Raw genomic sequence first — 23,901 nt, 5'->3', positions numbered from 1 at the left:
AGTTTAATGCGAGCTGGAGGCAGGGTAGTGTAATGCGAGCTGGAGGCAGGGTAGTGTAATGCGAGCTGGAGGCAGTAGTGTAATGCGAGCTGGAGGCAGGGTAGTGTAATGCGAGCTGGAGGCAGGTAGTGTAATGCGAGCGGAGGCAGGGCAGGGTAGTGTAATGCGACTGGAGCAGGCAGGTAGTGTAATGCGACTGGAGGCAGGCAGGGTAGTGTAATGCGACCTGGAGGCAGGGCAGGGTAGGGTAATGCGACCTGGAGGCAGGGTAGGTAATGCGACCTGGAGGCAGGCAGGAGGTAGTGTAATGCGACTGGAGGCAGGGCAGGTAGTGTAATGCGACCTGGAGGCAGGGTAGGTAATGCGACCTGGAGCAGGGCAGGTAGTGTAATGCGACCTGGAGGCAGGGTAGGGTAGTGTAATGCGAGCTGGACGTTTTACTTTGAAGTAAAGTAGCCTTGTGAAAATCCATCCATAGAAGCGTTCAGGCAGTTATTTTCTAAAGTCTTCCTTATGCCATTAAAACCTCTTTGGGCTAAGTGGGATGCTAGCGCCCCACCTCGACAACATCCGGTGAAATTGCAGAGTATTCAAAATACAAAAATCGTAATATTAAACATTCATGAAAATACAAGTGTCTTACATCGTTTAAAAGCTTAACTCCTTGTTAATCCAACCGCTTTGTCAGATTTCAAAAAGGCTTTTTGATTTAAAAAAATTCAGAAATAGCGATAAAATAAATCAATTACCTTTGAAGATCTTCCTCTGTTTGCAATCCCAAGGGTCCCAGCTACACAACAAATGGTCGTTTTGTTCGATGAAGTCCTTCTTTATATCCCAAAAAAGTCAGTTTAGTTGGCGCGTTTGATTGTGTTCCACTCGTTCAACATGCAGACAAAGGAATCCCAAAAGTTACCAGTTTGGACGAAGTTTACAAGTCAAACAATGTTTCTAATCAATCCTCAGGTACCCTAATATGTAAATAAATGATCAAATTTAAGACGGAATGTAGTATGTTCAATACCGGTGATAAATAACGAAGTGCGCGCCCTCATCCACGCGCGCCACAAGACTACAGTCCAAATGAGAGCCACCTTGAAAAATTACAACTACTAACTAATTTTTCAAAAAACAAGCCTGAAACCCTTTCTAAAGACTGTTGACATCTAGTGGAAGCCGTAGGAACTGCAATCTGGGAGGAATTCCTTTGAATATCCCATAGACAAGCATTGGAATGGCCAGTGACCTCAAAAACAAAGAATCTGGGTTTTCGCCCGCCATATCAGTTCTGTTATACTCACTGACATTATTTTAACAGTTTTAGAAACTTCAGAGTTTTCTATCTAATGCTACCAATTATATTCATATCCTAGCTTCTGGGCCTGAGTAACAGGCAGTTTACTTTGGGCACGTCAGTCATCCGAACTTCCGAATACTGCCCCCTAGCCATAAGAAGTTTTTAACCAGCATTTCTCTCCTGTTCTATTGGATTTCATATTCACTTACTTTTGTTGTCCAGAAGCCATAGGCACTATCCTAGTCATATTAGCAACCCATTATAGTAGTTGCTATTAGATTCCCCCCTTTTCTACGTTTCTAACGGAGATTTCCGTATCTGTCACATGAAACTGCTCTCCGTTAGGTGTGTAATTTAGAACTGTGTTTTCCGTGAAAGAACTGTTTCCCGTGAATTCTATTTATTAGCTGCTTCATGACAGCAGTTGCTTGTTCAATAATAGGCTATAGCTTTTTTGACTGTAAGACGATAGACTTGCTATTCATGAAAAATATCCAGTCCTTGTATGCATGCAAAGTGTCAGGGAGCAAGAAGCGAAGCGAGAGGTTTCACTCTTGCCAAAATAAGCCCAATGCGATTTCTATGGGCTTATTTTGGGCATAAGCTTGTCACCTGCCTTCCCGCCTTGCCATTGTTAGGGTGGAAACCTAAACATCTTGTCATTATACGCAGATCTCTGATACTATTTTCTGTTGGTCACGTCATTTTACTTCTTTTTAAAAAATGTAACCGTTTGTTGAGGGTCAGTTAGTCAGCAGCAAAATTGACTGAAATTTGCATCCCTAGTGGAGACTTCGCAAGACCAGATATCTACATTTCTAACACCACCACCCCCCCAAACCTAATTGAGGATCGGACCAAATAACGCAATATTTTCTTTATGGTTTAACTGAGATTAACATAAGATTGATGTCAGGAAGGCATATAAGATATGTTTATATGCACAGGTAAATATTTTTCAATGTGACTGATATTGCTGCTTTTGCCTCTTCAGATGCAAGGCCAGTCTCCTCCGGCTGCGTTCAGAGGAACCAAGAAAGGAGGAGCAGAGGAGGACGGTGAGGAGGCAGACGAACAAGAGGAGGATGGAGGAGGAGCAGCTGACATCATGGATCTGCTACCTAGAACTGACATCAGGTTTGAATTCACACACTACCTCACCGCTCCTTCTCAGCACTGTTCCATATTTTCACCAAGTATGGTGGTTCTGCTTGGATTGGTTTGGCTCATCTGGCTCAGTGTGAAAAGTCCTATACTACTTGGACTATTTTGGTTTTAATGTTAAATGGTTTAGTTATTTCACCTTATGAATCTATGTTCTTCATCTCCTGTCAGTGATAAGATCACACAAGACATGGTGGATAAGATGGCTGATAAGAACTGGAAAATCCGTAAGGAAGGTCTGGATGAGGTGGCAGCGGTCATCTCTGAGGCCAAGTTCATCCAGCCCAGTATAGGAGAGCTGCCCATGGCACTGAAGGGCCGACTCAACGACTCCAACAAGATCCTGGTAAGAAATGGACTCTGCTCTGACAGATACAATGACATTAAAAAAATCAACGTTTTAAGCGATCTGTTTTTCTCCAGGATATTGGAGTATCAGTGCAAACATCATTTATAGATGTCCTGCCATATTGTAGGTATTTCTGACAGTGAATTATGTCTCTCCCCAGTGCCAGCAAACCCTGACTATTCTTCAACAAATAGCCGTAGCGATGGGCCCAGCTCTGAAACAACATGTTAAGAGCCTGGGCATGCCCATCATCACTGTACTGGGAGACAGTAAGGTAAACACTATCCTACTCTAAAATACCTACACAAAGGCATAGGTAGGCATTAGGATTAATGTGAGAGAGAGTATTATATAGTGCATACATATTACAAGCATAACAATCTCATACCATTGATAGACTAGCGTAGAGTTGTCAGAATCACTTGTCACTCTCTGTATTGGATTGAGTGAATAATGGCGTTGGCGCTCTGTGTCCCCTCCTCCCCTGTAGACCAATGTGCGTGGTGCTGCCATGACAACCCTGCAGGCCTGGGTAGAACAGACCGGCATGAAGGACTGGCTGGAGGGAGAGGACCTTTCTGAAGAGCTCAAGAGGGAGAACCCTTTCCTCAGGCAGGAGGTACAAACACAGCCCTTCAGGTCATCTCTTAGAATCTCTGTTAAAGCCTACCTCTTGTAGCTGGCAGTAATGTGTACTGACAATGTGGTTAGATGGCTGTGTCATGGGTATTGTGTGGATTCACTGGGGGCATTTGGACTGTTAAAAAAAGGGGAAACATAATACCTCCAACCATGTTTGAGAAAGACCCATGTAACCCCCCTCTCCCTAGGTGCTGGGCTGGCTGGCAGAGAAGCTCCCCACTATGCGTACGGTGCCCTCTGACCTGATGCTGTGTGTGCCCTACCTGTTCATTTGTCTGGAGGACCGCAACGGAGACGTGAGGAAGAAGGCCCAGGACGCCCTGCCCACCTTCATGATGCACTTGGGCTATGAGAAGATGTTGAAGGCCACTGGCAAACTGAAGGTACATTATGCCATGGAGGAGATGACTTAGACACACTAACTCAAGGTGTGTTATGGATGGAAGAGATGACTAGGACAGGCTATATTAAAGATAACTTGGCTAAAATATATCTACCAGAGATGGGTGAGGGGCAAGTTCATTGGATAGCTTTTGAAAACATTTGAATGACTAACTCATAGAGGAAAACCGAGCTGAATTCAGTCTGGATTCCTAGTGGAAAACAGAGATGAATTCAGTCTGGATTTTGAGGCTAGAGTACATTGTCTTAGGTCAGATGGTGCAGTGGTTTATGGCAACACTCGTGTTAGAATGACGCCATCTGTGTGAACACAATGGGCTGGGGTATTGTTATTGTGTAGTGACTTGGAAGACAGTGGGCTGGGGTATTGTTATTGTGTAGTGACCGTCGGAAGACAGTGGCTGGGGTATTGTTATTGTGTAGCGACTCGGAAGACAGTGGGCTGGGGTATTGTTAGTGGTAGTGACTTGGAAGACAGTGGGCTGGGGTATTGTTATTGTGTAGTGACTCCGTGGGCTGGGGTATTGTTATTGTGGTAGTGACTCGAAGACAGTGGGCTGGGGTATTGTTTTGGGTAGTGACTTGGAAGACAGTGGGCTGGGGTATTGTTATTGGTGTAGTGACTTGGAAGACAGTGGGCTGGGGTATTGTTATTTGGGTAGTGACTTGGAAGACAGTGGGCTGGGGTATTGTTATTGTGTAGTGACTTGGAAGACAGTGGGCTGGAGTATTGTTATTGGGTAGTGACTTGGAAGACAGTGGGCCTGGGTATTGTTATTGGGTAGTGGACTCGGAAGACAGTGGGCTGGGGTATTGTTATTGGGTAGTGACTCGGAAGACAGTGGGCTGGGGTATTGTTATTGTGTAGTGACTTGGAAGACAGTGGGCTGGGGTATTGTTATTTGTGTAGTGACTTGGAAGACAGTGGGCTGGGGTATTGTTATTGGGTAGTGACTCGGAAGACAGTGGGCTGGGGTATTGTTATTGGTAGTGACTCGGAAGACAGTGGGCTGGGGTATTGTTATTGGTAGTGACTTGGAAGACAGTGGGCTGGGGTATTGTTATTGTGTAGTGACTCGGAAGACAGTGGGCTGGGGTATTGTTATTGGGTAGTGACTTGAAGACAGTGGCTGGAGTATTGGTATTGGGTAGTGACTCGGAAGACAGTGGGCTGGGGTATTGTTATTGTGTAGTGACTCGGAAGACAGTGGGCTGGGGTATTGTTATTGTGTAGTGACTCGGAAGACAGTGGGCTGGGGTATTGTTATTGGTTAGTGACTGGAAGACAGTGGGCTGGGGTATTGTTTTTGTGTAGTGACTCGGAAGACAGTGGGCTGGGGTATTTGTTATTGGGTAGTGACTCGAAGACAGTGGGCTGGGGTATTGTTATTGGGTAGTGACTCGGAAGACAGTGGGCTGGGGTATTGTTATTGGGTAGTGACTCGGAAGACAGTGGGCTGGGGTATTGTTATTGTGTAGTGACTCGGAAGACAGTGGCTGGGGTATTGTTATTGGGTAGTGACTCGGAAGACAGTGGGCTGGGGTATTGTTATTGGGTAGTGACTCGAAGACAGTGGGCTGGGGTATTGTTTATGTGGTAGTGACTCGGAAGACAGTGGGCTGGGGTATTGTTATTGGGTAGTGACTCGGAAGACAGTGGGCTGGGGTATTGTTATTGTGTAGTGACTCGGAAGACAGTGGGCTGGGGTATTGTTTATTGGGTAGTGACTCGGAAGACAGTGGGCTGGGGTATTGTTATTGGGTAGTGACTCGGAAGACAGTGGGCTGGGGTATTGTTATTGTGTAGTGACTCGGAAGACAGTGGGCTGGGTATTGTTATTGGGTAGTGACTCGGAAGACAGTGGGCTGGGGTATTGTTATTGTGTAGTGACTTGGAAGACAGTGGGCTGGGTATTGTTATTGGGTAGTGACTGGAAGACAGTGGGCTGGGGTATTGTTATTGGTAGTGACTCGGAAGACAGTGGGCTGGGGTATTGTTTATTGGGTAGTGGGACTCGGAAGACAGTGGGCTGGGGTATTGTTATTGTGTAGTGACTCGGAAGACAGTGGGCTGGGGTATTGTTGTTCTGTCATCTGACTCTGTGTGTCCATGTCTTCCTCTCCCTGCAGCCGGCCTCCAAGGAGCCAGTGTCTGCCCTGCTGGAGAAGGCCCGGGCAGTGATGCCAGCCAAGCCTGCTCCACCACCTGGCAAAGCTGGCGCAGCCAAGTCTAGCAGCGGCGGCGCCCCCGCTGCAAAGTCAGGTTGGCTTGCCTCTCCGTTACTGTCTGAATGATGAATGAGTGTTCATCCCCAATTGCACCCTATTAAGTGCACTACTTTTGACCAGGTTCCATAGAGCTCTGATCAAAAGTAGTGCATTATGTAGGGAATAGGGTGCTATTTGGGACACTATCTACCACCAGTACATTCCTTATCATGTGCTACATCAACTAAGATCCCCTCCTGGCTGAAGTTACTATCTTTACAATGTTCTAATCTTGAGCAATAATCCAATCAAATGGTATTTGTAACATGCATGTTGACTTTACCGTGAAATGCTTACTTACGAGCCCTTTCCCAACAATGCAGAATTAAAAAGTAAGGAAATAAACATTTTTGGCAAAGAAGAAGGAAAAAGGGAAATAGTCACGCAATAAAATAGTAAGGCTATATACAAGGAGTACTGAGTCAATGTGCAGGGTTACAAGGTAATTGAGGGAGCATGCAGGTTGGGGTAAAAGTGACTAGGCAATCAGGGTAGATAATAAACAAAGTAGCAGTGTGTGTGTGTGTGTGCACTACAGCTCAAAAGTTTGGGGTCACTTAGAAATGTCCTTGTTTTTGAAAGAAAAGCACTTGTTTTTTTTGTCCATATAAAATTGATTAGAAATACACTGGAGACATTGTTAATGTTGTAAATGACTATTGTAGCTGGAATCGGCTGATTGTTTTTATGGAATATCTACATAGGCGTACAGAGGCCCATTATCAGCAACCATCACTCCTGTTTTCCAATGGCACGTTGTGTTAGCTTATCATAGCTTTATAATGATCAAGTTTATCATTATAAAAGGATAATTGATCATTAGAAAACCCTTTTGCGATTATGTTAGCACAGCTGAAAACTGTTGTCTGATTAAAAAAGCAATAAATCTGTCTGCCTTTAGACTAGTTGAGTATCTGGAGCATCAGCATTTGTGGGTTCGATTACAGGCTCAAAATGGCCAGAAACAAAGAACATCTTCTGAAACTTGTCAGTCTATTCTTGTTCTGAGAAAGGAAGGCTATTCCATGTGAGAAATTGCCAAGAAACTGAATATCTCGTACAACGCTGTGTACTACTCCCTTCATAGAACAGTGCAAACTGTCTATAACCAGAATAGAAAGAGTGGGAGGCCCCGGTGCACAACTGAGTAAGAGTACATTAGAATGTACTCTAATTAGAATGTCTAGTTTGAGAAACAGATGCCTCACAAGTCCTCAACTGGCAGCTTCATTAAATAGTACCCACAAAACACCAGTCTCAATAGTGAAGAGGCGACTCTGTGAGGCTGGCCTTCTAGGCAGAGTTGCAAAGAAAAAGCCATATCTCAGACTGGCCAATAAAAATAAAATATTAAGATGGGCAAAAGAACACAGACACTGGATAGAGGAACTCTGCCTAGAAGGCCAGCATCCCGGAGTCGCCTCTTCACAGTTGAGACTGGTGTTTTGTGGGTACTATTTAATGAAGCTGCCAGTTGAGGACTTGTGAGGCTGTGCTAACATAATTGCAAAAGGGTTTTCTAATGATCAATTACCCTTTTTAAAATGATAAACTTTGATGCTAACACAACGTGCCATTGGACGCAGGAGTGATGGTTGCTGATAATGGGCCTCTGTATGCCTATGTAGATATTCCATTAAAAAAATTACAAATCTGCCGTTTCCAGCTACAATAGTCATTTACAACATTAACAATGTCTACACTGTATTTCTGATCAATTTGATGTTATTTTAATGAACAATTTTTTTTGCTTTTCTTTCAAAAACAAGGACATTTCTAAGTGACCCAAAACTTTTGAACATGTGTGTGGGTAGAGTCCAGTGAGTGTGCATAGAGCCAGTGCCAAAAAAAAGGGGTGGAGGGGCAATGCAAATAGTCTGGGTAGCCATTTGATTAACTTTTCAGCAGACTTGTGGCTTGGGGGTAGAAGCTGTTCAGGAGATTTTTGGTCCCAGACTTGGTGCTCCTGTACCGCTTGCCGTGCTGTGGTAGAGAGGACAGTCTATGACTTGGGTGGCTGTAGTTGTTGACAATTTCTTGGGGCTTTCCTCTGACACCGCCTAGCTCCCTTGGCCTCATAACCTGTCTTGTAAGATGTAGGTTTAGTCTGTTTTATTTATTTATATATATTTTATTTATTTATATATCTATATGTATATATATTAGTGTGGACAGAGAGAACTTCCTGACCACTGTTGTTTTTTATACAGGTCCGTCTAAACCTAAACCTGTCATTGATGACTATGATGATGACGATCCTGAGCCTGAGACTAAGTCTAAGAAAGTGGTCAAGCCTGGAGCAGCCAAAAAGGTATGCATTTATTCAGCTTTTCTTTTGTATTAAGTTTATTTGTCAGGGACCATGTAGTTACATTTGATGCATTGTTCCACATATAGTTGGACTGATAATGTACGTCTCCAGTCCCTGGGAATCTTACTTGCCAATGTCATGAAAATATCATTTCAGTCCCATCTCATTTCAGTCCCATCTCATTTCAATCCCATCTCATTTCAGTCCCATCTCATTTCAGTCCCATCTCATTTCAGTCCCATCTATTTCAGTCCCATCTCATTTCAGTCCCATCTCATTTCAGTCCCATCTCATTTCAGTCCCATCTCATTTCAGTCCCATCTCATTCAGCTCTCGGCACACCAAACTCCTACAGTGTGCCAGCTTTTCTCTCTGTGAAGTTGATATTTAATTTAGCATTTAATAGAACGCCCCCCCAGGAATCTGTTGCGAGCTCATATAAAGATAGTCAGTAGTCCTAAAAGACTTACAAAGGGGAAGCCTAGCAGCCAGCATGTACATGTTCGGATTCAAGCACCTCTGTGTTACTAATGTGTGACTCAGGAATGACTAACTGGGTGGAGCCTTGCGTCGGCTGTTGAGGCTCTGCGCTCTGTCCAAGGCGTTGCACAATATCTAAGAATTTTAAATCTAGCTTTATATTCATCTTTGTAATTTTGGTGAAAAATATGGTTAGTGTGTAGTGCTTTTTCATTTACAGGCTGAAATCACAAAGCTCTTTACATTATGAAGAGGATGGTGTTTTGGTGTTGTCTTAACCTTTTGTCTTTGTCTGACCACGCTATACATGAGTTTTACAGCTTTTATATATAGCTTTACATGTTGTAGTAATGTTTCTGTCTTTTAAACCTCTACCACATATTCTGAGCACAACCCTTTAGCTTTTATCTACCTTTGGATCTTGTAATGATGATATTTCTGTGCCTCCCCATCTCTCTCCCCCGTCCCGTCTTCAGGGTGTGCTTGGGAAGAAGGCCCCGGTCACGAAGGCCAAGGATGAGGAGGACCGGTCTGGTGTCATCTTCATCCTGGTCCCCAATGGCAAGGAGCAGAGGATAAAGGAAGAGAAAGGGCTGAAGGCACGTCACCTTTGACCTTTTCACTTTTGATAAAAGGAGTGTGGGAGATGTCTCTTTGTAATCACTTGAATAAGAGATGTACATCTCAATGTGACTTCTCTGGTTAAATAAAACATCTAAATAAATTGTGCAGTGAGATGGAAGCTAGAGGTTTCTATAAAGGACAGTCATGTTTCATCTGCTCCCTGACAGTGTTTTCTGGATGCCCAGGATAAGACTGTTAACTGAGCAAGACATTTTAACTCTTTATTTAAGCTTGAAGTCCCACTGAGAGCAAAGTCTCTTTTGCAAGGGAGCCCTGCAAAAGTGTAAAGGAAAATATTGTTTTATTTTATCCTTTTATTTAACCCGGCAAATAATTTAAGAACAAATTCTTATTTACATTGAAAACCTTTCTTGCTGAACAAGAAATAACTTGTCATGTGAATAAGAATGCTGATTTTATAATTCTTGACTAATGATAATCATCTAACTTGTGATGCAGGTGTTGAAGTGGAACTTCCAGACCCCGCGGGATGAGTACGTGGATCAGCTAAAGACTCAGATGTCCAGCTGCTTCGCCAGATGGCTCCAGGACGAGCTCTTCCATGCTTCTGACTTCCAACGCCAGGTCAAGGCTATCGGGGTCATGGGAGAGGTGAGAACCTGTAGGAGACAGTGAAACGCACTAATGATTAGATGGAGCCCTTGGTTGAGTGTGTTCTTTTTTTCTTGAACCTTTATTTATACAGGTGTGTGTTACTGAGATAATCTCTTTAGCAATAGGGACCTGCACTCTGTACATAACCGCTTTTGTTGTTTGAGTCTGAAGAGTGTAAAAGGCTTCAAAAATCGAATCTTGCCTCCCGGGTGGCGCAGTGGTCTAAGGCCGCAGCCGGCCGCGACCGGGAGGTCCGTGGGGCGACGCACAATTGGCCTAGCGTCGTCCAGGTTAGGGAGGGTTTGGCCGGTAGGGATATCCTTGTCTCATCGTGCACTAGCGACTCCTGTGGCGGGCCGGGCGCAGTGCGCGTTGACCAGGTCGCTAGGTGCACGGTGTTTCCGCCGACACATTGGTGCGGCTGGCTTCCGGGTTGGATGTGCGCTGTGTTAAGAAGCAGTGCGGTTTGGTTGGGTTGTGTTTCGGAGGACGCATGGCTCTCGACCTTCGTCTCTCCCGAGCCCGTACGGGAGTTGTAGCGATGAGACAAGATAGTAACTATTAACAATTGGATACCACGAAATTGGGGAGGAAATTTTTATATTATTATTTTTTTTTTTTATGAGTCTTGTTTTTTAGTTTCTCTTAGACCAAAACCATTAGTGTTTCTTAGAAACCTAAGGGAGTTGCTTGTTTACTTGACTGACTACAATCTTATGTTTCCACTCTGTAGCGAATGGAGGATGAGCTTGAGGGCACAGTCAGCTGCTTGGACCTGATCCTGAAGTGGTTCACGCTGCGTTTCTTTGAGACCAACAGCACTGTGCTGATGAAGGTGCTGGAGTACCTCAAGCAGCTCTTCCCCACACTGAGTAGAGAGAACTACCACCTCAATGAATACGAGGCCTCCTCCTTCATTCCCTACCTCATCCTCAAAGTAAGTAATTCCCCTACCTCAGTGGTCACCAACTGGTCGATCACCAAACATTTCTGTAAAAAAAACAACGATAAAGCCTTGCGTTCCTTTTTTGGGGGGGGTTTGCGCTGCTGGCGGTTGGTGTACTTGATTCAGCAGTCCTAGTGCCTGGAAAGAAAGGTATTCCCATTATGAACCATTTCATGGTCCTGAAAGTATAACTCTGCATACCCGGCAGGCCACGGGAGCAAATCAAGTGCACCTACCGCTGGCCAATCCGATAGCTCAGATCACCGTGACTGTACAGTTTCCTCAAGTCATAGGCTGTGAAAAGAACCCTCGAACACACAGCAAAGTTGATACTGTGAGTTTTCTAAACTTTTAAAACCATGACTAGTGACTCAATGAATACAGCAAATAGATGCTGTTTTTCATGTTTAAGTTGTTATTCAGCACTGTCAACACATGTGTATTCTCCCTACTTCCACTCACTCTACAACCAGCACTGCAGCTGTAATGAATGAGTACAACCAGCACTGCAGCTGTAATGAATGAGTACAACCAGCACTGCAGCTGTAATGAATTATACAACCAGCATCGCAGCTTAGTGAATGAGTACAACCAGCACTGCAGCTGTAGTGAATGAGTACAACCAGACTGCAGCTGTAAGTGAATGAGTACAACCAGCACTGCAGCTGTAGAATGAAGTACAACCAGCACTGCAGCTGTAATGAATGAGTACAACCAGCACTGCAGCTGTAATAAGCAGTACAACCAGCATGCAGCTGTAATGAATATACAACCAGCAGTAGCTGTAATGAATGAGTACAACCAGCACTGCAGCTGTAATGAATGAGTACAACCAGCACTGCAAGCTGTAATGAATGAGTACAACCAGCACTGCAGCTGTAATGAATGAGTACAACCAGCACCCTGCAGCTGTAATGAATGATACAACCAGCAGTGCAGCTGTACAATGTATATGAGCAAGGCTACCAAGCGCAGATGCTAACTGCGTACATGAAACTATGCAGCCCCAATCCATCGCTAGTGCGATGACTCGTCAAATTCGAAGAGATTATACCTATGCCGCAGCCCTTGCAGCGTAATTATGAGAGTGATATTCAACTACCATGCAGTTCACTAAGCTGTAAATACTGACTGCATAGTATCTATACCACTAGATCCATCTCATGACCAGCTCAAGCATACGAGTGTCTTAGGTTCACGTTCAGCTCTTCCCCTCAGAGTGAAAGCTGACTCATGATGCACCAAAAACACTCATCAATACCTAAAACATCTCATCAACCACCATTTAGCTTTCAAACTCGAATCGGATGATTAGGACATATTATATCATTGTCTGCTTATACTCTTAATGACTTCTTTTGCGTCTCCATGAATATCACCGCGGGAGTTGCAGTTGGTTCATTCACGGCTCTCGCAACCTCCGGCGCTCACGTGTTAAAAGTCTCCTCCGTTAAGTCTAATACACGATCAACGAGTCCTACCGGCTTAGCTCTCAATTGGTAACTCGAATTCCAAACAGTCTCCAGTTTTCTGTGCCTTCATCGCTGCACCAGTTTCAACACATTCCGGATAACTCTAAACGGTGCAGAAGATTTGCCCAGTCGTGTAAAGAGATTAGATGTGAACGTGCATGTTTTAGACCGCAACGCCCCCCTCCAACTCTCTCTCCTATTATCCAACATCTTTTTTTGCAATATCATACCCTGAAGACATAGCTCTTCCATGAGAGAATTCTTTTCATAAACTAATATTAACCAATAGTTGTTTCAGTTGCCAACATTTTATTTCTACACTTAAAATCTAGTACACTGGGTTGACTTTTCATATTCTTCTGAAAAACCACAATAAATGCTAGAAATCATTTCGCCATACAGACTTCCGATTAACAAGAAATCAAGCAGGTAGTCAACTAGTCCCTACCAAAGTCAAACTACTCCTAACACTAGTCATCTTGAGGTCAAAATTATTTTAATCTATATTTTTAATCTATTTATATAATATTTAATATAGATGATGTTTTCTCTATTAAAAAAATATTGATATTGTAGCGACATCGGTACCACAACCAAGACACCGACCAGCCATCCAGCCAGATGGAATTTGCTCCGGAGTGCGATGTAATAAGCACTGCTAAAGGGGATCACATCTAACCCGTCAGATTCCAGCGTACCCATGTCTAGTGGAACCAAATTCTTATGACCAATAACACCATACACCAGTGGAACTGAACCCTTTACACCTCAATCTGCAACGCACCCCTATGAACACCCAATCGAATGAGTCTCCGTTTTGATCATCTTGGACTAACCAGGTAGATATACAGCCTTTTTGTTCTTAATGCTCTCAAACACAGATGCAGATCCTTTTCCAAATATTGACATTACGAATTTTGCCACTCAGGGATCTGCAAACCACGATGTCAGTATAACTCCACGTTTGTCTATAGACTAACCATGATCATCAATGAGCATTCCGATATACTATGACAGGCCTAACGACATTGCCCGATTTTGGCATTTTATCAATTTTTTATATAATATCCGCATTATCTTTAGCAAAAGTTGACAATACAATCCCACTTTATGTATGGTGAATCTACCAGGTAAACTTATATATTCATTACTTATAGTTCCTCAATAGTCCACTACAGTTTTTTGCACCTTCAAAGGGTTAAAGAAAACCATTAATGATCCATTGTTAATATATTAAAAAACAACATCATGAAGTAAAATAAGCTAGCGCTTACTTCTATAAAATGCTGAGAAATAGCAACCAGTCCACTTTTAATAAAATGCCTGAAATAGATCACAATATACCAAAACTTTATAGAGACAACCATCCCAACCATCTCACAAGCAAAAACAGTACTCTTTCATCTATAGACCCCTATGGCGCTAGCTCAGTAACAGCAGTCACATATAGTAATAGTGTGCCATCTTGGATACAGCCTATCATTGACCTCTTCTTTCTCTTTAGCAATATGCCTCCTTCCTCAAAGAATAACTACACCTATCGCGTAGACGAAGTGCTTTTAGTTATCTCTAAATCCTTAATCAAATAACAACCCTATGTGCCAATTACTCGAAGAGCCTAAGCAACACATGAACTGAGGTGAGGAATGCTGCTCTTAGTACAAAACAGATACCAAATGCACCCCTAATTCCCTCCACTTTTTTCCACAGCCCTTAGTTTCTGCTTGCTCTGTGTCAAATTCATACATCCAGGTACTTTAATCATGATCTTGCTTGACAGAACTGAGCGATACCCCTTAGGTAGCCAGCTGAAAATCACAAATTACCATATTGTTCAAATCATGAAAACAAAAATTGCTTTTCTAAGTTAAGGTGTTAAGGCATTAGTGTAGCAGTGTCGTTAAGTTTATTCGTTTAAATCTATGATGTATATGACTATGCCTGTGCCAGCTAGTACTACTCTGCAGACTCCTCCAGAACATATTCATACTAAAAACGCCAACCTGGGGGCCACCACATAGGGAACAGTAATAACACATCCCAGCAGTCGCAGAAAGTAGCGTCTGTCAAACTATAGTCAGCGTAAATGCGCTGCTGCGTGCGTCTTACTTTGCAGCAGGTGAAAACCCAAATTATCCCTCACCCCGGGGATTTTAAACCGTGGAGCTATCAATCACCTATGTCCCTCTCTCTAGTTAATGTATTTTTACTGCACCCCCTTACATAGGATAACGAAAACACCTAAGAAGCCTCAAAAGCGGCTCTACCTTAAACCCACGATAATCACATCTGACGAAGAGTTTGCCGTAAAATAACTCCAATAAACACGTCATCAAAACACTAGAACATTCTGAATGTCTTCACTATAACATTTTTGAAAGCTAATAATGATACTTTTCCTCACCAGCCATAGCCGTATCTTGCAATAGAAAATTAAAATAAGGAAAGACACTGAAAACTCCAAAGTAGTTCAATAGCTTTTAATCATTCTTGGTTTTCAAGCTTGCCACCTCTGGTGTAACCTACTAGCCGTGTGTCTGCCCAAGAAGTCGTCTATGGGTATCTACATAAGAGACTTTGGCTTGCCTTCAATCCTGGGTGCACTAATGCACACATAATGAATGCATACAAAACAACGTCCCAATCAATAATTAAAGGTGTCCACCATAGATTTTAAACAGTGAAAGCAACTTAGAAACAATGCACACTTGTACAAAAAGGAAAAATTCGAAAGTAGCTCCAAGAGAACAGCAAATGTACCATGTGCTACCTCTGAACCTCAGCTATAACTACAATTACTTTGCACATTAAAATACGATTTGCTTGAACTGGGATTCTAGCAATACGGAAATAGGATCAGATAGGAAAAGTGCTATAAGAGGCCCCACCGCTTGGTGGATTATTAGTCTGAGGACGACAAAAACCGGCCCATTATTGATATTTGATTGAGAATGTTGCCGACAGACGGTTTTTCCTTTTAGGATAATAATAATACATTACATGACAGAGGATCTGATCCTAAGACAGCATTCCTACTCTGAACCTTGTAATACAGCCGTAGTCAGTGACTCTGCGTTCAACTTACAGCATCCCTGAGCTTTTTATGGTTAACTCATACTTCATTACATTACTCAGTACATCTAAGCACAACTGCTGGTAATCACGTAAACGCCCTACCAAAGCATCCCCCATGTACCCAAACCCCTCACCCCACCACTATATGTTTATACTGTCTATTACCCCCAATAGTCTTATACAGCATTTCTATAAAATGTCCCATTTCAATATCACACACACACACACACACACCAAACACACACACACACACACACGACACACACACACACAACACAACACACACACACCACACACACACACACACACACACACACACACACACACACACACACACACACACACACACACACACACACACAAGACATGAAAAAACACATTAAGCGAATTAAACACTTAGGTTGTCATTAAAACCCGTTTTTCACCACCACAAATCTGTTAACAAAACCATAGTTGGCAAGTCGTTAGACACTACTTGTTCCCATGAACACATAATTTTTCCAACAATTGTTTTAACACGGAAATCTTCATCTGTCTAGTTCATATTTCAGACTATATCAACAATTCCATTGGTCAAATACATTATCACTAAGTACTGTCCTTAAACACTTGATAAAGCTCACAGAAAAAGTGGTCTGATTAGTCTTGCGTCTAGAGCTTCATAGACTAATACGTCATGTGTGTGATACTTAGTGAAAATGTTGACCTTGGATGTATTTAAGCCTACCTTCAAACTCAGTGCACTTCCTTCACATCATGGAAAAATCAAAAACAACCACCAAGACCGCAGAAAAAAAAAGGTGTTAACCTCCACACAGTCTCGATCCATCCTTGGGGTAGCAATTCCAAAAGCTCTGAACTGTTACCATCGTTTCATCTGCCTAAAACAATAGTATGCAAGATAAACACCATGGGGACCACACACCGTCTACCGCTCAGGAAGGAATCGTCTATGTCCCTAGCAGATAACTACTGGTGGCAAAAGGCAAATCAATCCATAACAACAAACAAAAGGACCTTAAAGGCGAGAAAACAGTACAAAAAATCTTCATTGATCCATATTAAAACGAGTTCCAATATCACATAACCTGAAAATACCGCTCACTCAGTCAGAATAACTCCAACTCTCTCACAAACTGCCAAAAAAAACCAGACTACGGTTGCAACGCACATGGACAAAATCGTACTTTGGAAAATCTTTTGATAAACAAAAAAAACTGTTGACCATAAACCATCGTTAGTTGATGAAATATAACAGGTATGAAAAAGACACATTTTCGCAAAATGAAAAAGTCGTTCACATGTACACTATCCCAGCGTGCCATGTAGACTTGGCTCTGTATAGATATTGCCAGTCTTCTTTGTTATTTTACTCATCAACAGCTGCACTGTCAGCTTGTGTAGAACTCATAGCAGACCAAGGCAATATGAGTTACAGAAGCCAGCAGCTGCAGCGGTAAAGACATGAGTAACCAAGCAGCAGCAGTGCAGCTGTAATGAATGAGTACAACCAGCACTGCAGCAGTAATGAATGAGTACAACCAGCACTGCAGCAGTAATGAGATAGTACAACCAGCATGCAGCTGTAATGAATGAGTACAACCAGCAGTGCAGCTGTAATGAATGAGTACAACCAGCACTGCAGCTGTAATGAATGAGTACAACCAGCACTGCAGCAGTAATGAATGAGTACAACCGCACTGCAGCAGTAATGAATGAGTACAATCAGCACTCAGCTGTAATGGATGAGTACAGAAGTGTTCCATAAGGACTTCTTATTGTTATTATTAGCGGCTTGTTTCTTTTTTATATCAAGGAATATTTCACTTCCTCTGGTCAGAGGTGTACTTGTGTAAGTTGGTGCAGAGGCAAATCATGCAGTGCCAAGTCAGTTTCTCATCAGCTGGAAGTACGTGTCCCCCTTTTCTACAGCGCGAAAGAGGGAGAGAGGGATGGTGAGAGCATCTGCTCCTCCCCTCTCAGACTGACCATCAGAATGCAGGCCATCAGTCCAGTAAAAATGAAAAAAAATGAATTATTATGCTCACTGCTGCCCTCACAAGTAATACAACACATAGTATTACCAGTGTTATCATACACCTACAATTTTTAAAATATAATTTCATAATGGTCTGTGAAGAACAATGGCAGGGTAAATTCAAGCATAGCCACATATGCAGAAATGTATTCCTAAGCTTACTGTACAAACCTCATTGCTTACAGAATTTAGGTTAATGTAGCATAGGCTTATGTTTTTATAGGTAATGTGTAGGCTTACATTTTTAATCCATTGAAAAAAATTAAATCTGAGCGGTAATCTCTGCTGACTTTTGGACTCAAAAGTGATCTGACTCAAAGGTGGTGACCATCCCCCTACCTCATCCTCCAAGACCTACCTCATCCTCCAAAGTAGGGAATCCCCTACCTCGTCCTCCAAGTAGGGCGTCCCCTTACCGACATCCTCCAAGTAGGAGTCCCCTTACCACATCTCCAATAGGGAGTCCCCCCTACCGCTCTCCAGTAGGAGGCCCCCTACGCGTCCTCCAAAGTAGGGAGTCCCCTACCGCGTCCTCCAAATAGGAGTCCCCCTACCGCGTCTCCAAGTAGGGAGTTCCCCTTACCGCGTCCTCCAGAGGTAGTCCCCTTACCACCATCCTCCAAGTAGGAGTCCCCTTACCACATCTCCACAGTAGAGTCCACCTTACCACAGCCTCAAATAGGGAGTCCCCTACCGCGTCCCTCCCAAGTAGGGGGAGTCCCCTACCCGTCCTCCAAGTAGGAATCCCCCTACCGAGTCCTCCAAGGTAGGATCCCCCCTACCGCGTCTCCAAGAAGGGTCCCCTACCGCGTCCTGCCAAGTTAGGCTCCTCCAAGTAGGGGCGTACCCCCTACCTCGTCCTCCATGTAGGGTTTCCCTCCTACCTCGTCCTCCAAGTAGGGCGTCCCCCCTACCTCGTCCTCCATGTAGGGTTTCCCTCCTACCTCGTCCTCCAAGTAGGGCGTCCCCCCCTACCTCGTCCTCCATGTAGGGTTTCCCTCCTACCTCGTCCTCCATGTAGGGCGTCCCCCCTACCTCGTCCTCCATGTAGGGTTTCCCTCCTACCTCGTCCTCCATGTAGGGCGTCTCCCCTACCTCGTCCTCCATGTAGGGTTTCCCTCCTACCTCGTCCTCCAAGTAGGGCGTCCCCTGTGAATTGTGCCGTAAAAGTTGTTTTCATGTATGATTTTGGGTGGCAGGTAGCCTAGTGGTTAGAGCGTTGGGCCAGTAACCGAAAGGTTGCTAGATCGAAACCCTGAGCTGACAATGTAAAAATCTGTCATTCTGCCCCCTGAACAAGGCAGTTAACCCACTGTTCCCCAGTAGGCCGTCATTGTAAATAAGAATTTGTTCTTAACGGACTCGCCTAGTTAAATAAAGGTTCAATTAAAAACAACACGTCTTAACAAAAAAGGAAAGGTTTAGTAGAAAGTTCGATACGCGGTGAAGCTGCAAATGCTAATATGACTATTGACTAGCCATCTGTAACCCTCTTTCACCTGACAGGTTGGAGAGTCGAAGGATGTGGTGCGTAAAGATGTGCGTGCCATCCTCACCATGTTGTGTAAGGTCTACCCTGCCAGCAAAGTCTTCCCATTCCTCATGGACGGGACCAAGTCCAAGAACTCCAAACAGAGAGCTGGTAAGAAAGAGATTTTAGTTGTGACTGAGGTTGACCAAGGCTATAAGGACTAAAACAGGTTATAGAATTCATTACAGTAAGTGATTGTGTCAGAAATGTTGTAATTCATTGTAAGAACTTCAGGTTCTTAATAAATACTCTATGGGGCTAGTTTCCCAGACACAGATTATGCTTAGTCCTGGATAAAAGCTATTCCATTTTATGGGGGGAATATTAAAATATGTTTTTATCTAAGACTAAGCTTAATCTGTGTTTGGGGAAACTGTCTGAATACCTGAAGTGTGACGTTCCTGTCAGAAAAGCTCCAGATCTTACCATCCATCTCTCCCTTTATTTCCCCAGAATGTCTTGAGGAGCTGGGCTGTCTGATAGAAAACTATGGGATGAACGTCTGTCAGCCAACACCGGCCAAGTCCCTGAAAGAGATCGCTGTTCACATCGGAGACAGGGACAACTCAGTACGCAACGCTGCCCTTAACACAGTGGTGACTGTGTACAACGTCTGTGGCGACCAAGTCTACAAACTCATTGGCAATGTAAGCTACTCGCTAGTACAATGTACTGAAACAGTGTACAAAACGTTAGGAACACCTGCTCTTTCCATGACACAGACTGACCAGGTGAAAACTATGATCCCTTATTGATGTCACTTGTTAAATCCACTTCAATCAGTGTAGATGAAGGGAAGGAGACAGGTTAAAGAATGAGTTTCAAGCCTTGAGACATGGATTGTGTATGTGTGCACTTCAGAGGGTGAATGGGCAAGACAAAAAATGGAAGTGACTTTGAATGGGGTATAGTAGTAGGTGCCAAGCGCACCAGTTTGAGTGTCAAGAACTGCAACGCGCAACTCAATATTAGGAAGGTGTTCATAATGTTTTGTACACAGTGTAAACTTCAGTACAATAGAGGGTATGTCACAACGCAGGATCAATGAGTTAACCAGCTAACTTGCTTAAATCTTCTGGAATGAATACATTTTAAGATGTAGATATGCTTGAAATGGGCATGGACTGTTTCAACCAACAACCATTTAATTTATTAATGAACCATTAATATCTGAATGTTTATCAAAGTTGGCCAATTTACTATCCTGCTTTGGACTAGACCCCTCTGGATATATCATCTCCGGTGTTAATCTCAAACATCCTGTCTTTATCCTGCAGTTGTCTGAGAAGGAGATGAGTATGTTAGAGGAGAGGGTCAAGCGCTCGGCTAAGAAGACCCCGGCAGCTGCCCCACCACCCAACAGACAGGCTGCAGAGAGAGAGAGGCCCCAGAGAGATCACCCCTCCAACCCCAACGCTACCTTCATGAGGAAGCCTGCTCAGCAACCTCAGGAGGATGTGCCCAACAAGCTCAAGTATGGGAAGGGTCAAGTCCCTGGCCTAGTGCCTCCTCAACTACCTGCCACAGCATGGCTCTCTCTCCTAACAAACCTGCCTATGGGGTTTTTACTATACTTAAGTCTGGTGATCTACTAGATAGTACCACTTTTACCATTACTAACATTCATGGTAAAGAAATTCTGTCCATGTCTTAAGACCTATCTACAAACCCTGGTAAAAATATCTTAATGCTCTTCCTCAATGTTTCTTGAATGTCTTTCCTCTTGCTCTAACCTATGTTTCATTGGGTACAACTAAACGCATGTGACTGGCCTGCAACTCATTGACAGTCCAATGTGGGCGACCCTAACCTTGAACAAACCCCTGACGCAAACCTCAAACCTAACTTGAACCAATTAGAAAATTCCACGTGTTTGCTGGTCAGTCACCCTTTAGTTTTCCCAGTATCGTTGCATGGTGTGGTCTCTTAATCCAGAGCCTCTCTTCTCCTTTATAATTGCTCTTTTCTTATCGCTGCTCTGCTCTCCATGGACAGAATAATGTATCGCACATATAGGATGTGAGTACCGCCGAGCCTCTCCCAGACAGTGTGGCCTCTGCTCTCCTCCAGAAGCACTCAGAATGGGGCTGTAATGTAACACTCACCAGTCTAAACTAAGTAGTTCATTTACTGTGTCCTCCCCTCCTCGTTTGTTGTAACTGTCTTAATGTGTCCATGGTAACCTTCCAGTGTCCATACTAGCAAACCGCAATGTTTTGGGCATGCATTCTAAGTAGTAGGCTTGTGGGGGATATTGGAACAGAGCTATTGTGTGCTGCCTGCCTGCCTCTCTGTCCATGTTGGTTTCCATGACATGGTTCTGATTCTGAATGATCCTCTTCTGTCCTCCCTCCACCAGCCAAGCGCGGGCTCAGAACGCAGAACGGGAACACTCACACCCCTCTATCCCCAAGGAGTTTCAGCTGGATCTAGACATGATTGAGAACGACCACACGCGGGTCAGTGAGCTGCCTGACCTGGTCCAACACAAACTGGAAGAACTGCTGGAGCCCATCATGATGCCAGAGCCCAAGTAAGTGTCTAGCTGCCCTGAGCCCTAATACTCTACCGGCTGCCCTGAGCAGCCCTGGTACTCTACCCGGCTGCCCTGAGCAGCCCTGGTACTCTACCCGGCTGCCCTGAGCAGCCCTGATACTCCTACCCGGCTGCCCTGAGCAGCCCTGGTACTCTACCCGGCTGCCCTGAGCAGCCCTGGTACTCTACCCGGCTGCCCTGAGCAGCCCTGGTACTCTCCCCCGGCTGCCCTGGTACTCTCCCCCGGCTGCCCGGATACTCTCCCCTGGCTACCCTGAGCCCTAATACGCTACCAACACAGGTTGGGAGATCTGTCTGCAAACTTTATTACTTTGTTCTGAAATAGCTGTGTTCTTAGCTGGCTGGGAGAGATGTGTGTTGATGTTGAGTGCAAGAGACTTAATGACCCCGTCATCATAAGACTAATCATCACGAGAGATCTCATAAGACACATGGTTATATAAGGTGTGAGTTGCTTGTGTTCCCTCAGGATCCGCTCTGTGTCGCCCCACTTTGACGACCTCCACAACAGTACTGCGTCCACCATCAACTTTGTCATCTCCCAGGTGGCCAGTGGCGACATCAACACCAGCATCCAGGCTCTGGCTCAGGTACATCATTGACTCGGTTGGTGGCACCTTAGTTGGGGAGAATCAGTGGAATGGTATCAAACGCATGGTGTCCAGGTGTTTGATGCCATTCCATTTGCTCCGTTCTAGACATTATGAGCCGTTCTCCCCTCAGCCGCCTCCACTGAGGCATAGCAACATCACTCACTGGGGAAATACCAGGCTTTACTCTTCAACTATAAACCTCAGCTCTTTTTTTTTTGCAATGTGTAATGAATACATTAGAAATCCTATTCAACCAAGCTCTCACAATAACAACCACAAGAAATGGAAGTAAGGTAACCTCTTAACACCCATCTATTTACCTGAGGTACTCTGCTCTGGTTAGGAGAGAGTAAACGGTTGATAACGACAGTACCAAAGTGTGTGTGGTGTGGGATTCTCTGTCTCTCTGTAACCCTTGTGCCTCCCCCAGATTGACGAGGTGTTGAGGCAGGAGGACAAAGCAGATGCCATGTCAGGTCACATTGACCAGTTCCTCATCGCTACCTTCATGCAGCTGCGCCTCATCTACAACACACACATGGCTGACGAGCGCCTCGACAAGAAGGACATCTTCAAGCTCTACAGCTGCATCATCGGCAACATGCTCTCAGTGAGTGTGACTACACATGAACACCACTAGGGGGTTCTGTTTGACCATTTAAGGCCTGAGGATTGTCTGTGTATCCTGGCAGATCTTTCTAGAGAGAAATTATAAAGGAATTGTTCTTTGTCATTGTATTTATTAAAACATTTTACCAAACGTTTTTAGCCAAGCACACCTGAGTAGGCTTAGTAGACTGGTGTTGACATCTGTGTCCCTGTACTGGGTCTGTCTCCTGTAGCTGTTCTCTATAGAGAGCCTTGCACGGGAGGCGTCGATGGGCGTGCTGAAGGACCTGATGCACGGTCTGATCACCCTGATGCTGGATGCCCGGGTGGAGGACATCGAGGACGGACAGCAGCTCATCCGCTCTGTCAACCTGCTGGTGGTCAGAGTACTGGAGAAGTCTGACCAGACCAACATCCTCAGGTCAGATTCCACTCACTCTCTGAGACTGACGGGGATGTCATTTTTCTTCCTGGTTTAATAAGGAATTTCTACTTTTTTATTCATATTGAAATATACCTACCCCCAAACAAATCCTACGTTTCCTGATTGTATATGTTGGAGTTTCCAGTGAGTTCCAGTATCTAGTGTTTATACAGAGTCTCTGTTCTATCTCTCTGCAGCGCTCTTCTGGTGCTGCTACAGGACAGTCTTACCACTTCTTCAGGGTCACCTATGTTCTCTGAACTGGTCATGAAGGTAATATCACTGTTTCACTATATTTTCTTGTGGGAGAGTTTACTTTTGTCGTTTTACATACTATTAGGGCTGAGAATTGTTAGGGACCTCACAATATATTATCACGATACTCAGGTGCTGATACGATGTGTATTGTGGTTCTCGTGATTCTATGTATTGCGATTTATTGCAATTTGATGTTACAAACATTGCTCACTATGTGTCTGCTGCAGAGAGCATGAGAAAATGAGTG

At 44.1% G+C, this 23,901-nt stretch overlaps 1 protein-coding gene across 3 annotated transcripts in view; it reads left to right on the top strand.

Annotated features, from left to right (window-relative positions):
- ckap5 (cytoskeleton associated protein 5) overlaps positions 1-23,901 on the top strand; it is a 41,037-nt gene that overhangs the window by 13,940 nt on the left and 3,196 nt on the right. For 2 of the 3 annotated variants that reach the window (XM_023986056.2, XM_023986057.2), the window contains exons 20-38: positions 2,292-2,434; positions 2,633-2,807; positions 2,971-3,084; positions 3,301-3,429; positions 3,641-3,835; positions 5,985-6,117; positions 8,333-8,433; positions 9,390-9,512; positions 9,997-10,149; positions 10,886-11,089; positions 19,190-19,325; positions 19,668-19,861; positions 20,492-20,688; positions 21,210-21,233; positions 21,574-21,747; positions 22,240-22,360; positions 22,794-22,973; positions 23,206-23,393; positions 23,594-23,669. In XM_023986056.2, the coding sequence (XP_023841824.1) occupies positions 2,292-2,434; positions 2,633-2,807; positions 2,971-3,084; positions 3,301-3,429; positions 3,641-3,835; positions 5,985-6,117; positions 8,333-8,433; positions 9,390-9,512; positions 9,997-10,149; positions 10,886-11,089; positions 19,190-19,325; positions 19,668-19,861; positions 20,492-20,688; positions 21,210-21,233; positions 21,574-21,747; positions 22,240-22,360; positions 22,794-22,973; positions 23,206-23,393; positions 23,594-23,669 (2,760 nt within the window). The remainder of the gene's footprint in view (positions 1-2,291; positions 2,435-2,632; positions 2,808-2,970; positions 3,085-3,300; positions 3,430-3,640; positions 3,836-5,984; positions 6,118-8,332; positions 8,434-9,389; positions 9,513-9,996; positions 10,150-10,885; positions 11,090-19,189; positions 19,326-19,667; positions 19,862-20,491; positions 20,689-21,209; positions 21,234-21,573; positions 21,748-22,239; positions 22,361-22,793; positions 22,974-23,205; positions 23,394-23,593; positions 23,670-23,901) is intronic. The other variant, XM_023986058.2, reaches the window with a different exon arrangement.

Source organism: Salvelinus sp. IW2-2015, linkage group LG4q.1:29, assembly GCF_002910315.2.
Source record: "Salvelinus sp. IW2-2015 linkage group LG4q.1:29, ASM291031v2, whole genome shotgun sequence".
In the NCBI taxonomy this organism is placed as follows: Eukaryota; Metazoa; Chordata; class Actinopteri; order Salmoniformes; family Salmonidae; genus Salvelinus; species Salvelinus sp. IW2-2015.
The sequence above is the reverse complement of the archived record's forward strand: the minus strand, read 5'-3'. Positions and strand labels throughout refer to the sequence as shown.